Raw genomic sequence first — 16070 nt, forward strand, 5'->3', positions numbered from 1 at the left:
CCACTTTCAGCTTTTTGTTGGTTAATTAGAGATTAGAGTCTCACAGACTTTCCTGCCTGGGCTGGCTTTGAACCTTGATCCTTAGATTCAAACCTAAGTAGCTTGAACTACAGGTGTGAGCCACTGATGCCCAACTTGATTTCTCAAAATATAGTGGCTACTTTGGCATCCCTCCCAATTATGGAAGGGGGGGAGGCTCTCCAGTCTCCAGTATCCTCCAGGGGAGGGAAGAAAAGTTATAATAGAGCTGGACCAAAAGGCTGCAAAATCGAGGACACTGCCCTCCCAAGTGCCCTACCCTGTGCCATACTCAGCAGCTTCTCTACCTGCAGCATGGCAGCCCCCTGGCTCAGCCCATCATCAGAGTAAGGGGGGATTAGTGGAGGCCCTTCTCCTCTTATGGTCAACAAATAGCTTGCAGGATATTCCCTGGGCACTTGAGATCTGCCAGGTGTCCTGCTGACTACAGAGAATAGTAGAGCCAGTCGATCTTTTTCTTAAGGAGTCCACAATCTCTTAAGGGAGACAGACTTGTAAACAGCTAACGCTAATGCAAGTACACATGAATATTCAGTAGGTGGAAACATAGTCTTCGTGCTCTGGGAGCCAAGAGGGAGTATTTGTGTGAAACCTTGAAGATGGTGTAGTCAAGGAGGGGAAGGGCATTCCCAATTAAGGAACAGTGTGAGCAAAGACACGAGGTATGAAGTACAGGGTTGCTGACTTCCAAGAAGCCAGGGGGAGGCAGTGAGAGGTGAACCTGGAAAGGAAATGTGGAACCAGACCATGGGGAGCCTTGAAGGCCAGAATGAATGAGAGGGCCTGAGAGAGGAACCACAGGGACTCATACATGGGGCCAACTGAGGGGGTACCTCGACTTCCCCCAAAATAAATAGTGCCCCAAGCTCACCCTTCAAACAAACGGCATCTTCCCCTCAAAGGCTTGCCAGCTTGATAGTTCCCACTCTGCCATCTTCCCCTCCCCCAGTTAGCCCCATAAGTGGATCCAGATGGTCATTCCTATTTTTGGTCTGAGCATGTGTTGGGGGATGGGTAGCTCTGAACCCTATCAATCCTGTCCCAAAGCTCTCTATGTAAGAGGAGCTTCTTCCAGGGCCCTGCTGAGATCCTCTGAGCCTGGAAGGCAGTGTTAGTCTTTGATGGCGATTTCCCATCTGTCTAGGGGTGAGAAGAGAAGCAAAAGCAGAGGAGGCAGGGCACAGGACATGGGGGCTGTTAGACTGGGTGAGAAGCAAGGTGATGTTGTCTGAGAAGGGGCCCTGTTGTTATGGAGGACCAGCTTGAGAGAAAGGAAGTCAGAGTTGGAGCTGGCTTCTGCCTCCAGCAACCTAGCCATCATTGTGCTTTTGCTTCTGCAGCTGCCTGGACCAAAGGGGGGAAGAAGCAGGCCAGAGGGAATAGAGTTGGCTCTGGTAAGAACCTCCAAGAACACCTTAAAATGGCTCAGAGGTGCCAGGCACCAGTGGCTCACACCTGTAATCCTAGCTACATGAGGCTGAGATCTGAGGATCGTAGTTCAAAGCCAGCCCTGGCAGGAAAGCCCATCAGCCTCTTATGTCCAATTAAACCAACAGAAAACCGGAAGTGGCGCTGTGGCTCAAGTGGAAGAATGCTCGCCTTGAGCTGAAGAGCTGTGAGACAGTGCCCAGAGTTCAAGCCCCACAATAGGAAAAAAAATGGCTCAGAGGTAACAGATGACAAGCTAGCATCCTGTCCTCAGGCTATACCCAGTGTGTGATGCTAAGCCTGAAAGTGTTTGCCACTCATGCAATTGCGCTACTATTAAATATCATGTGCTATACTAGACATAGAGCTTGCAGATGAGTAACACAAAATATCTGCATCCCAGGAGTTTCTAATCTAGTGGGGAAGGCAGACAGTACATGGCCACATATGTGTTATGAGGAAAAAGAACCAAGTGTTCCAAGAGGAATTAGCAGAGCGTTTCTAATGTACATTGGAAGACCAAGAATCAGCTCTTTAAGAAAAATGATTTTTAGCCGGGCATCTGTAATCTTAGCTACTCAGGAGGCTAAGATCTGAGGATCATGGTTCAAAGCCAGCCAGGTCAGGAAAGTCCGTGAGACTTATCTCCAATTAACCACCAGAAAACTGGAAGTGGCACTGTGGCTTAAGTGGTTGAGTGCTCGCCTTGAGCTAAAGAGCTCAAGGCTAGTGCCCAAGCCCAGAGTTCAATCCCCACTACAAAAGAAAGAAAGAATGAAAGGAAAAAGAAAGAAAGGAAAGAAAGAAAACATTTAATCTGAAATTCAAAGGATGGATAGAAGTGGGTGGGGCACACATTTCAGGCAGAGAGGTACAGTATGCATCATGTCCCTAGATATGAAAGAGACAGTAGGATCCACAAGATATTTATGCTTTTATACTAAGTGCAATGGGAGGCCACTGAAGGTTGTCAGATCAAATTTAGTACTATGTTAGTACTATCAAATTTGCAGTAGACCCTGAGAGACTTACTTTGGTTGTTTTTTTTTCATCCATCCTTGCAATAAATGTTTAAAGGGCACCTGGGTTGACAGTGATGGTGGAGGGATGTCTAAGACACAGACCTTCCTTGGAGCCTGTGGTACAGGACAGATTAGATAACTACAGTGATTTAATCAAGAAATAATGTAATTTATTTATCTGACAACTGTATACTGAGCACCTAATCTATTCCAAGCCCTCTGCTGGATGCTGGTTACTGCCCTCCAAGGATCACAGACCACACAGGGTCATGGGAGAAATGCAAATGTGCTCAAAGAATTCTGAGTGGGTCAGAATCCTTTTTAGTTGTGATACCTGTGAGGTCTTTAGAAGACATCAATTTGTTGAATCATTTGATAAAATAAACATTTAATGAATATTCAATCTGTCTAGGTATAGCTCCTATTGCATCTGGCTCTGCACCAGAAACTGTGGTAGCTACCAAAGTCCAGGATTTGGGGGGTTCTATAGCACAGATACTCCAAAAAAATGCAGTGAAGTATGAATGCCCAAAACAGAACCACAGGCTTTCTGGGGACCAGCATTGAGGGAGAATAATTCAACAGAAGAAAGACCTTCCCAAAAGGTGTGAGCTCCAACCTTACTGGTGCATTTGTCTATCCTTTCCTTTTGCCTGATTTTGAACAGCTGCCTTTCACCTGGCCCCACCAGGCCCCCTTTATCCATCTGGACAGTCTCTAAAAGCCAAGACTCCCAAGATCAGAGCCTGGCCTCCTGGTTTACTGGGTGTGATTTCAGACAATTGCTATCTCCACCGACCCTCAGCTTTCCCATTTGAACAAAGAAGGAATCCTATCACATCTAAGGGCTGGTGTTTTACTCCAGCTAGGGTGATATTCACACTCCTCTGCACACAGGGCTCCTCCCGGCCTGACTTTCTTTGCACCACTGCATCCACCCCCTCCCCCATGCCACCTGGCCAACTTCTAAGACTCAGCTCAAATAAATACCTTATCTCCTTGCTCCACTGGCTAGCTCGCCCTCTCGCAGGCACGAGATTTTAGTCTGCCAGAAGACGCAGAATGAAAAGAACAAAGGAGATACAAAGACGTGGGTTTGAGTCGCTGTCCCTGGAGTCCTTCCCCTCGTCCCTGCCTCAGTTTCTCACTGGTAACAGGGGGAAATACCTAAATGTGTAATGTTTATGAGAATGAGAAGCAATGCTTGGCATCTTTAAAATGCCCAATAAAGCCCAACCCTGCACACTGGAGTTCATCGCGGTTCTCATTCTAGGCAACTGCCAGCTGCCTGAGGGCAGAGTGGACCGGCACAGCCTTGGGCGCGGAGGGTGGGCCGGAGGTGGGGGCGGGGGGGGGGGCCCGGAGGAACGCGGCTCCAATTCCCGGGGGGAAGGCCAACCGCGGGGGACCCACCTCCAGGAAGTGACGTCACGGGAACGAGCGGCGCCGGAACAGGGCCTCCCGGGGCGCGCGCAGCATGGCGGAAGCGGAAGGGAGTTCAACGCTCCTGTTGCCGCCGCCGCCGCCGCCCCCTCCCGGGATGGCGGAAGTGGAAGCGCCGACGGCGGCCGAGACGGACATGAAGCAGTACCACGGCTCCGGCGGCGTGACCATGGACGTGGAACGGAGTCGCTTCCCCTACTGCGTGGTGTGGACTCCCATCCCGGTGCTCACGTAAGTGTCCTCCGGTGCCTGCTTGGGGGATTGGGGATCCGCGGGGAGAGCCGGGCCGCTGGCGGCGTCCTTGGGCGGGCCGGGATCAGACCCCAGCCCCGACAGGCAGCAAGCCCTTCCCCGCCCCCCTCCGTTCTCCAGACCCCTGCCACCCGCCCGGGGCCCGCGCCCGCTGACGGTGGGACCCCCTCCCGACCCGCGGTGTGCCTGGCCTAGGGCTGGAGAGAGCCAAGTGATCGGCGGAAATGGCCGGGGACCGCGCGGCCGGAGCGCCGCAGGTGTCCTGCAGAGGGGCCCCTCGCTTCATTCATTCACCGGCCCATTCACTCACTGAGCAAATGCTTACCGTTCGCCGACGCGACATCCTCCCGAGTCTGGAAGCACGAGTGGGAGTTTGACGGCCCACCAGCTTCTGGGACGTCTGCATTAGACGGGGCGCAGAGGTCTGAGAGTTGTGAGTCCGTTATGTTACACCGTCTCAGTTCCAAACCAGGGGCTGGTCGGAAGGTTCGTTGTCTTCGACCGGAGAGAAGCCCCGGTGCTGCTTGCTGCCCTTCTACTTCATCCTTGACAGGTGACAAGAACTGCTTGTTGACGTTCAGGACAGTTTGCCAAGCTTTTTCGCTTGGAATCTCAGTTTGATTTTCCTTTTTCTTTTCTTTGTGTGTGAACTTTTGCTTGAACTTAAGACCTCAAGCTGCTCTTGCTTGGCTGTTTCGCTCAAGGCTGCCACTTTACCACTTGAGCCACACTTCCGCTTCTATCATTTTGCTGGTTACTTGGGGATGAAGAGTTAGATTTACCGGTCTAAGCTGGCTTTGAACCTTGATCCTGACTCCTGATAGGGTGAGATGTGAGCCACAACTACTTTCTAAGGTAGAAATTGTCTTTTCTTGTGGTAAAGCTGAGCTTCTTGTAATGGCTGAGTCTGGTTAGAATTCTCTCTCTGAAGCAAAGGCATTCAGAACACAGTCTTCTGGCTGTATAATTTGCCACTTATAGCTTTACTTCTTCTTTTCCCCTTTTAACATGAATTAAATACAGCAAAGTGGTTGTGTAGAGAAGGGATCATGTTGGACTTTATATGTTGCTGGCCTACAATTCACTATGTGGTACCTATCAACCTCAAATTCTCCATCCTGCTTTAGTCCTGGGGTGCTAGGATTACAGGCATGCCCTATCTCACCCAGCTAAATGATCTTAATTTTTGCATTATGTTGAGTATCTTGAATTGTTTTCAAATACTTACACATTTTCTTTTCTTTTTTCTTTTTTTTTGCTATTCCTGGGGCTTGAACTCAGTGAGGTTTAGACATTGTTCCTGAGCTTCTTTTGCTCAAGGCTAGCCCTTTACCACTGAGCACAGTGCCACTTCTGCTTTTTCTGTTTATGTGGCACTGAGGAATCGAACCCAGGGCTTCATGCATGTGAGACAAGCACTCTACCACTAAGCCACATTCCCAGCCCACTTGTACATTTCTTTAAGAGAAGCCAAATCAAAGCCCTTTAAAAATAAAACTTGTGCTGGGTGCCAGTGGCTCATGCCTGTAATCATCGCTACTCAGGAGGCTGAGATCTGAGGATCACCGTTCAAAGCCAGCCCAGGCAAGAAAGTCCATGAGACTCTTATATCCAATAAACCACCAGAAAAACTGGAAGTGGTGCTCTGGCTCAAGTGGTAGATCGCTAGCCTTGAGCTAAAGAGCTCAGGGACCGTGCCTAGGCCCGAGTTCAGACCCCACCAAAACAAAAAACAAAAAAACACACAAAACTTGTAAGAATATGTGTTCATTGATAAATTCAGTGTTGTTTTGAATAGTCAATAGTGATTCCTATGTGCTCAGATAGTCAATAAAATTATCCAGTGGAGTGCTTGCTTTCATAAAGGAGGAGGCAGTAAATAAGTAACTCACAAGAAAACTTCTGATAGTAGTTTGTGCTATGGAGAAAAATGTTAATGTGACAATAAATGGAAGGAATACTCAGGGGATGTGTTTTGCAAAAGTTATTTTATTATGTTACTTTTAAATCTCTGGTCTTCTCATTTTCAAAACATTTATCATATGGTTCACTGCAGAGAACTGGTAGCAATGTGAGGTAGAAGCACCACAATTCCATGTCACCTGGGCCAGAAGCAGCTCACCTCCCAGTTCTCTTCAGGTCTAGATGAGGAAGACACCACATGCCCATTGAAGGCTGTACACTCCCTTCAGAGGACTCACCCTCCAGCTGATGGGAGAGAGGCCTTAAACTCACCTTTGTAATGCAAGGCCTTGTTGCTGACAGCTAGGAATAGGTGTGGCACAAGGAATTGTCATCTGTCTTTCAAAAGGAGGCCCAGGAAGAAGACTAAATCCTCAGATCTGCCTGCTCCCCTAGGGTTCAGTGATGATTCTGCATGAAAATAGGGAATATCGTTGCTACTAAAAAAAATAAACAGCTGGGCACCAGTGGCTTACTTCTGTCATCCTACCTACTCAGGAGGCTGAGATCTGAAAATCACAATTGAAAGCCAGCCTAGGCAAGAAAGTCCCTGTGAGATTCCTAGCTCCAAAAACCAAAGTGCTAGCCTTGAGCACAGAGAGGCTCAGGGACAGTGCCCAGGCCCTGATTTTGAGCCCCATAACTGACAAGAAAGAAAGGGGGGGGGAAGGAAAGGAAAGGAAAGAAAGAAGAAAAAAACCTAAACATTATATGTCATAGATTAATATCACTTTATTATATCATTGAGGGCTTTCAGTCCTTGCATCAATCCATGAAAGTAAACATTATCTTCTTACATGTAGATGAGGAAATAAAGGCTTAGGAGCCAACAAGGGCTTTTACACTCCCCAAAGAGACCTCTAGGATTAGTAACTCTCTTGTTCATTCACTAAATCTTTATCAAGGACTTCATTTGTACTGGATCTGGTATAGTTTACAAAGTGTCTGGAGCTTGCCTTTGTGGAGCCTACAGACTGACAACTTAAGAGAGTTCTTCCATGGGGCTGCACTGGGCACAGGGCTTTGCTGTGATCTCCAGCCTCCATCAAGAGTTCTGTTTGCAGCCCAACACAATTGTGTGTGGAATGCTGGTGAGAGCCAGACCTTCTTCCAGCCAGTTGAAAGGAGTCTGGTCCAGGCGAGGTCCTGAGATCGGGGTCTGAGATGCCAAGGGAGCAACCTTTTCATAAATCTGAGTATCCATCCTGGGACCAGATGGTTTTCAGATAACTCGTTGACAGTTCACATAGCAAGTATTTATTGACTTCCTTGAGATAACAGCATTGAACAAGTACCAAACATGAAGCAGTGTCTTAAGCACTTTGCAAGCAGATCCTACTTAATCCTCACTGTTTCCACACCCCCCCACACACACACTCCACTCACTTTCTACTGAGAGATGAGAGTGAATAACTTGGCCAAAACAGAGACTCAACCTAGATTTGACATTAGAACCAGATTCAACAACAGCAATCTTGGCACATTGTAATTATATATGTATTTATGAGATACAGATTAACATTACAGGCTCACAATTGTAATCCTAACTACTCGAGAGGCTGAGATCTGAGGATTGAAGTTTGAAGCCAGCCCCGGCAGGAAAAGTCCATGAGACTGTTATCTCCAGTTAACCAACATAAAGCTGCAAGTGGAGCTGTGAATCAGGTGGTAGAACAGCTGTGTTAAGCAAAAAAGCTAAGAGACAGCTCCCAAGCCCTGAGTTCCAACCCCAGTACAAAAAACAAACAAATCTCAGATGGACCCTAATGTAAGACATAGAAACCAGTTTCTTTTATAAGCAAATTTATTAAGGTAATTCATATACAGTAACAAGCACATATTTTAGTAGACATCATTAAAGATTTGTTGTTTGTTTTATTGTTTGTGTTTTTTTGCAGTTCTGTGCCTTACACATTCCAAGTTCAATGAGTTTTGACAAAGGTTGCAACTATTTGCAATAAAGTACAATGTATTTTCTTGTGCATGCTTTGGTATGCACGAGCTCTCGTTTTTGTTGGGTGAACTACTAAGACATAGAGTGTGTGGATCTCTTGTTTCTTGGTTGGTTTTAGGGCTTGAACTCAAGGCTTGGATGCTGTCCCTGAGCTCTTTTTGCTCAAGGCTAGTGCTCTAGCACTTTGAGCCACAGCAACACATCTGGTTTTCTGGTGGTTAATTGGAGATAAGAGTTTCACAGACTTTCCTGCTCTGGCTGGCTTGAACTGCAATCCTCAGATCTCAGCTTCCTGAGTAGCATGATTACAGGATTACTAGCACCCCGCTCTGCCTGGCTGTTTGTTTTATTGTGGGGCCTTAATTCTGGGCCTGGGTGCTGTCCCTCAGCTCTTCAGCTCAAGGCTAGCACTCTACCACTTGAGCCACACTTCTGGCTTTTTCTACTTACGTGGTGCTGAGGAATTGAATTGGGGCCTCATGCATGCAAGGCAAGCACTCTACCACTGAGCCACCTTCCCAGCCCCTGCCTGGCTGTTTTGTTTTTGTTTTTTTAAAAAAAACCCAGAGGCCAGTGGCTCATGCCTATAATCCTAGCTACTCAGGAGGCTGAGATCTGAGGATTGAGGTTCAAAGCCAGCCCGGGCAGGAAAGTCTGTGAAACTTATCTCCAATAAACCACCAGAAATGCTGTAGCTCAAGTGGTAGAGTGCTCGTCTTGAGCTGAAGAGCTGAGAGACAGAGTTCAAGCCCCACAACGGGGGTGGGGAGTGGGGGGGGGGGGGGTGCACCGAGCCAGGCTCAGGTGGCTCCCGCCTGTCATCCTAGCTACTCAGGAGGCTGAGATCTGAGGATCACCGGTCACCATTCAAATCCAGTCCAGGCAAGAAAGTCCCTGAGACTCTTATCTCCAATAAACCACCAGAAAAGTGGAAGTGGTACTATGGCTCAAGTGGTAGAGTACTCACCTTGAGCAAAAAGTGCAGAAACAGCGCCTAAGCCCAGAGATCAAGCCCCACGACCACCACCACCACCAACAACAACAAAATTGGTAGGAGCTGTTTTTGTTCCTCAGCAGAGAGTAAGAGTTCGGCTGGCCCCTTTGCTTGGGGTCTCCTGGTGAGGTGTCGCGGTATCTTTTGGGTGCTGTTCTCAATGGTCCTCATGCTTTCCCACCCTGGAGCACTGTAATGGACTCTCATCACAGGACGCTATTGTCACAGGCTCCCACAACAGAGTGTCGCCACATCTTTCTAACTGACTGGAGACCGCTAAGCACTGTCCCCCCCTGCCCTCTTTCCTCACAGGTGGTTTTTCCCCATCATCGGCCACATGGGCATCTGCACATCCACTGGAGTCATTCGGGACTTTGCTGGCCCCTATTTTGTCTCGGTGAGTCTCATTCTTGCCATGACCTGGAGGGTTCCAAGACTTACATGGAAAGCTGGCCCATCTCCCCAGACCCACAAAGATGCAAATAATGCACAACCCTGGCTCTAGCCCTCTGCCCCTCACCAGTGTTTGACCCCTTTCCTTCTCTTGCCTCCAGGACAGGCCGGGAGGGCAGTGTGGCCAGAGGATTCTTAAGTTACTGGCCCAGCTCTTTGCCCCCATCCCTGGGGTACCAAGACATGGGTAGGGGTTAGAGGCAAGAGTGGAGTCAGACCATCCAGGAACCACATCTCTGGACCTTCAGAAGGTGGGAGCCAAGGTGTGGGGGACAGGGGAGGCTGACATGGTTGGTCCCTGGGGTGGTGCTTCCCAAATAAACAGCTGTGTTCTCAGGTCTGTTCCCTGAGGATGGCCCAAGACTGGTCTACCCAGTGGGCTTTCTCCAGATGAGCGCAGGCATCTGCCTGCTTCCACTTGCCAGGCTGGAATGAAGGGATGTGTTGGAAACAGCCTGTTTGTATTAGTAGTTCTAATGACCATTCCAGGTACAAATAACCATCCTAATAGGGTAAGACCTCTTTTGTATTTTTTTTACATTTTCACATTTTTAATTAGACTTTTGTATGTAATCATAAATATTCTAGTCCAACCTAGTTTCATTTTGTTACTCAGGGCAAAGTAATTATAAACATTCACCTAGCTAGGTGCCAGTGGCTCACTCCTGCAATCCTAGCTACTCAAGAGGCTGAGACTGAGGATCATGGTTCAAAGCCATCTCCAATTAACCACCAGAAAACCAGAAGTGGCACTGTGATTCAAGTGGTAGAGCACTCACCTTGAGCTGAAGCACTCAGGGACAGCGCCCAGGCCCAGAGTTCAAGCCCCACAACCAACAACAACAAAAAAACCCAACAGCAACAAAAAATAAATTCACGTAGAGATTAATGTGTCTCCTCCTTGATGTTAAACAATATTATAACACTCTTTCATTAGTGAAAAAATGTTGAATTTGTATTTTAAAAAGTTGAATTTGTATAAATTTCATGGTTATAAATACAGCTTTTTTTTTAAGCTTGTCTATTTGTGGTCAGTTGGTTTGTTGTGTTTTTGAGGCTAGGTCTTACATAGCCCAGAATGGTCTCCCATTTGTGATCCTCTTACCTTAGCCTCTTGAATACTGGGATTACAGGCATGTGCTATTATGCCCAGCTACTATCATACACGTTTATAATTCCTCTTCAACCAGCTCTTTAATCTTTAGGGTCTCCTGGGTTCTGAACCTAGTCTTTGTCTCTGCGTAAGTCCCATAACCCATGTCTTTTGTGATGAGTTTAGGTCTTCCTCATGGGAAGGCTCTATAGATCCAGCAGCCCCATCCTACACTGCGTGTCAGGCTGCCAGGTAGAAGTTCCATGTGAGCTGTCTCTGTAGGACTGGGAGGTCACACCACAAAGGAAACGTGACTGTGATCAGCAATCAGAGACTGACTGAGAACTTAAGAGAAATGATGCCTAGCAAGGGCCAGGGGATTCCTCGGGTGCTGCACTGCTTTCCTCCAAAAGCTATTATTGGCACTGAAGATAACATGCTAGCCCTGAGCTGGCTCATGCCCAACTTCCTATCCCTGACATACCCCCTTCCGAATCATTGTCCTTCAGCCCCTGACCCAGCTTTGTCATGCGGCCGGCATGTCAGTTCCCACTGACCTCTGCTCTTGTCTCTCAACAGGAAGACAACATGGCCTTTGGAAAGCCTGCCAAGTAAGTCCTGAACACCCGTGTGACTGGCCCTAGAGCCAGGTTCCTGCCCAGAGCAACAGGCCAGGCTCTTGGGCATGGCAGGAGCTAGCACCCAGAGGACAAGTATGGGAAAGAGACAGACACTACTAGGCAGCCACGTACATCAGGTTTCTGGGCTGGATATTTGCTCCTAGACTGATTTTCAAAGGCAACATGTTGGGTCTGTTTGTTTTGTATTTCTTGAAGAAAGTTTTAAGACTATCCTTTTCCAGGTACCTAAGTGGCCCCAGTTCAGGCTTGGTGGTTTCTCATTGTCTCCAGGCTCCTCCACCAAGCCATTCCCTGCACAGCAGCCAGAGGGCGCTCTGACATCCCAGCACTCCTGGCCTGTGACCCCTGGGGCACTCCATTGCCTGTCCAGCTTGACCTTCATGGGCTTCTCTTCCACTGACCGCAGCAAGCCACATGGGGAAGCTTGGGGAGAATGTTGCTGATGGGTAGAGTCATGTGACATTCACCCCTACCTGGCGTAGCTCTCATGTGACTAGCGTGCTGCTACATCTCCTGCCTTACCCCCAAGTATTCCTTCACTCCATTTCTCCAGAAGCCTTCCCTCATAAGTAGCTGATCCTCAACCACTTAAGTTTTGAGGCCCAGAGCAATCTTTTGCCTCCCACATTCTTCAGTGCCTACCTCCTTTTTTTTGTCCTGCTAACTCCCTTTTCTTTCAGCCTAGACTCAAGGGCTACCTCCAAAAAGCCTCCTCATACCTTGTGTGTGTGTGTGTGTGTGCATATGCATGCACGCACCTGTACACACATGCCAGTACTAGAGCTTGAACTGAGGGCCTGGGCACTAACCCTTAGCTTTTTTGCTTTAGGCTGGTGCTCTACCAGTTGATTCACAGCTTCACTTCTGGCATTTAGCTAATTAATTAGAAATAAGAATCTCACTGATTTCAAACCTCAATCCTCAGATCTCAGCCTCCTAAGTAGTCAGGATTATAGGTATGTGCCTGGCTCTACCCTCTGTCTTTATTCAGATTTCTATAACAAAATCCCATCGAGTGGGTGGTACATACATATCAGAAATTTCTCACGGCTCTAGAGGCTAGGAAGGCCAGATGGAGGTGCCAGTGGATGCAGTGCACGGTGAGGTGTGGGGCCGACTGTATCCTCACATTGTAAAAAGGTCGAGGGGTCTCAGGCCTCTCTTTGTAAGAACTTGCGGTTCTACCCCGTGACTCTTAAGCACTTCTCAAAGGCTGCATCTAACACTGCTACCTTAGGGGTAGCATTTCAGTGTCTGAAAGGAGTCCCCACCATTCAGATCATCAGCCCTGGGGCTGAATTAGCTTCCAGGTAGCACTCGGTGTCTCACCCTGTGTTACAGTTGTCTGCTAGGAGACACACCCTGACTTGACACCCCCACAGCCTCAGCGCCCAGCTCAGGGCCAGGCACACAGCAGGTCACAGAACTTCCATAGAGCCAGGGGGCTGCGGGGAGCTGAGCAGTGCCCGCACCCCATCTCCCCTCAGGTACTGGAAGCTGGACCCTGCCCAGGTCTATGCCAGCGGCCCCAATGCCTGGGACACAGCCGTGCATGACGCCTCTGAGGAGTACAAGCACCGCATGGTAGGTGAGCGGGGACAGCAGGCACCAAGCCCAGGCCCAGGCCCCTGCCCGTCCTCACCCAGCCTTCCCGCACTTCCAGCACAATCTCTGCTGTGACAACTGCCACTCACACGTGGCACTGGCCCTGAACCTGATGCGCTACAACAACAGCACCAACTGGAACATGGTGACGCTCTGCTTCTTCTGCCTGCTCTATGGGAAATACGTCAGGTGAGCTCACCCCCTGCCGCACCCCTCTAGTTGCTCCTCCAGGGGTCCCCGCAAGGCCATTGCTGCAGCCCTTCAGTCAATGAGGACGCCTGCTCGTGGGAGCCATGAAAGTTCTAAAATGGCAAGCTCATTTCCTGGTGGAGAGCAAATGGTCAGAGTGCCCCCATCAGGCACTACATAACCTCCATAGCCTCCCGGCTGCAGCTGTCCCTGGTAAAATGGCAGTATGAGTCTGAAGCTGTGGGTCTCCAGAGCCCTGTGCTGAGGCAGTGTGAGTAGATGGCAGGATGGTCACTTCCCCTACAGGGTTAGATGGGACTGTGAAGCCACAGCCTCCTGACCTGTGAATTCTAAGACAGTCCCAGGTGATAGGAAAGGGAGAACTTACAGCCCATCATGGCAGCACATGTCTGTAGTCCCTCCTGCCCAGGAAGTAGGGATCAAGAGCATCTTGGAGGGTTGGGAAGGTGGCTCAACTAGTAGAGTGCTTGTCTTACATGCATGAGGCCCTGGGTTCGAGTCCTCAACACCACATAAAAACAGAAAAAGCTTGTAGTGGGCATTGTGGCTCAAGTGGTAGAGTGCTTGCCATGAGCTGAAGAGCTGAGGGACAGCACCCAAACCCAGAGTTCAAGCCCATGACTGACAAAAAAAAAAGAGGATCTCAGGCAAAAAGTTAGACCCTAGGCTGGGAAGGTGGCTCAGTGGTAGAGTGCTTGTCTTACATGCATGAGGTCCTGGGTTCCATTCCTCAGCACCACATAAGCAGAAAAAGCCAGATGTAGCACTGTGGCTCAAGTGGTAGAGCACTAGTCAAGAGCTGAAGAGCTGAGGGACAGCGCCCAGGTCTAGAGTTCAGGCCCCATGACTGACCAAAAAATAAAAAAATAAAAAGGCTGAGATACGAAGATGGAGAGAATTGGGCTGGGTGCCAGTGGCTCACACCCATAATCCTAGCTACTCAGGAGGCGGAGATCTGAGGATCACAGTTCAAAGTCAACCCAGGCAGGAAAATCCATAAGATTCTTATTGCCACTGAACTACTAAAAGCCGGAAGTAGAGTTGTGGCTCAAATAGTAGAGTGCTAGCTTTGAGCAAAAGAAGCTCAGGGTCAGTGCTCAGGCCCTGGGTTCAGGCCCCAGGACGAGGACGTACACAAAAACATGACGAAAAAAGTAAGCTGGGTGTGGCTCATACCTGTAATCCCAGCTCCTAGGGAGGTGGAGGTGTGAGGATCAAGGTCCCAAGCCATCCTTAGCAAAAGTGTTAGACCCTGTCTGAAAAACAAACAAAAATCCAAAGGACAGGGGGCGTTGCTCAAGGGGTAGAGAACTCAGAGGCTCAGTAATTTGCCTGTGGTCCCCCAGCATGGCCATAGCAGAGCCCGGGCTTGGGAGCTCAGTCCTGGACTAATCTGACTTACCCCTGTCCAAGCTTCTTGGGTCTTCTTTCCTCCCAGGAAGGCTTTTAGAGGTCCCCTGGGAAGAGCATAGCTGTCATCACACTGAGGCAGAGCCAGGGTCGAAGCCAGGCCAGGCCCTTGACTCTCAGCACTTCGGCTCCAGTGAGCTCCAGGAATACCTGTGCACCCCATGCCTCCCTGTGGCATGGGGTGCTTCTGGCTTCCACATGTACACTGACGTGCTAGAGACCTCTCCTCAGGAAAGGGTGATTGTGGGCCCAGCCAGTGAGCCCCAAAGAGGGTAACACACAGAAACCTACCAGTCCTTCTGGCCACATCAGGTGGGGCCTTGCCCTTGGCGGACCACTGCTGGGGTGAGGGCATGGTTCCAGGGGTTTCATGGGGCTCACCTGGCCCCGCTACTGTGCTTCTCATGTCAGTGTCGGGGCCTTCGTGAAGACCTGGTTGCCCTTCGTCCTCCTCCTGGGTATCATCCTCACCGTCAGCCTGGTCTTCAACCTGCGGTGATGGCTGCCAGACCACGCCCCTCTGCTCACAGACCCCTTCCCCTCACTCCCATGACAGGGTTGCTACAGGGGGGCTGGGCTGGGCTGGATAGAAAGCTAGGATGGGTGTTTCGTGTGTCTCACAGGCTGCTCAGAAGTCCCCTGCTCTTCCCCAGGGCTCAGGCCCCTGCCCTGTGGCCCCTCCTCTTCCTCCAGGAGGGCCTTACTTCCCTCACAGCTCCTGCCACTGCCACACCCAGGGCCGGGTGCAGACAAGGAGGGTGGGGACCCCGGCGGACTGCACTTCGGTGGTAGCTGTGTCCCCAGGGCGGTGGGGTGGGACCCCAAGGTCTGCACCTAGCTCCCCGGAGGGTTCCCAAGGCCTCCTTTGGTTGTCTGCCTGAGCTACCCTAGGGTACTTGCACTCCATCTTCTGGTGTCCGCTAGCCTGGCAGCACCCATCCCCTACTCCTAGGGCTTCCAACACGTAGGCCCAGCCCAGGTGGGGTTTTGTGCTGAACATGGCGGTGTGTGGGTGGCCTGTCAGCAGCCAGTGCCATCGGAGAGGGGAGGGAGCTGCTGTCAGAAAGGGCCCTGTGCTGCCCTCTCCCCCTGCTCCGCAGGCTCCTCTATAAGGGGCTTCCTGGCAGGAAATAAAGAGTTTTGAGTCTCTGAGTGCTGCCTGTCATTGTTTCGTCGCCCCTGTATCCCCCAGTCTTGTCTTGGTGGTGGCCTTGGTGGGTCTGCCCCCAGGAAGAGATGTGGTTACCAGCACCGTGGCTGAGTCTGCCCAGTGCCAGCAGCATAGGGGTTGCCAGTATCGCTCAGATGTGTGCTGTCCCATTCCCCTGCCGGTGTCCCACCGCTCCACGGCTCCAGTCCATGCGCCGGAGGCAGGGAAGTGTCAAGAGCTGTCCCATGATTCCTGCAAGAACTTGCAGCGGAGTTGAGCTTGGAGCCTAGCAGGCCAAATCCCTGGGCCTGCCTCACCAGGCGCTGTCAGCCCTTGATCCTGCCTGTCTGTTGCCACCTTCCTGTGTCAGTCAGGGACCACTCTCCTGCCGTTACCAAAACCCTGCAGGCTCCT

At 50.1% G+C, this 16070-nt stretch overlaps 1 protein-coding gene across 1 annotated transcript; it reads left to right on the forward strand.

Moving 5' to 3' along the window:
- Positions 1-3942: 3942 nt before the first annotated feature.
- Positions 3943-15658, forward strand: Tmem222 (transmembrane protein 222). Its single transcript, XM_042688441.1, has 6 exons — positions 3943-4163; positions 9407-9491; positions 11220-11251; positions 12769-12865; positions 12945-13075; positions 14918-15658. Exons 1-6 carry the CDS (start codon positions 3967-3969, stop codon positions 15003-15005), a joined length of 630 nt encoding a protein of 209 aa, XP_042544375.1. The 5' UTR covers positions 3943-3966; the 3' UTR covers positions 15006-15658.
- The last annotated feature ends 412 nt before the right edge of the window (positions 15659-16070 follow it).

The sequence above is a fragment of the Dipodomys spectabilis genome, unplaced genomic scaffold (genome assembly GCF_019054845.1).
Source record: "Dipodomys spectabilis isolate Male_0828 unplaced genomic scaffold, ASM1905484v1 ptg000118l, whole genome shotgun sequence".
Taxonomy (NCBI): domain Eukaryota; kingdom Metazoa; phylum Chordata; class Mammalia; order Rodentia; family Heteromyidae; genus Dipodomys; species Dipodomys spectabilis.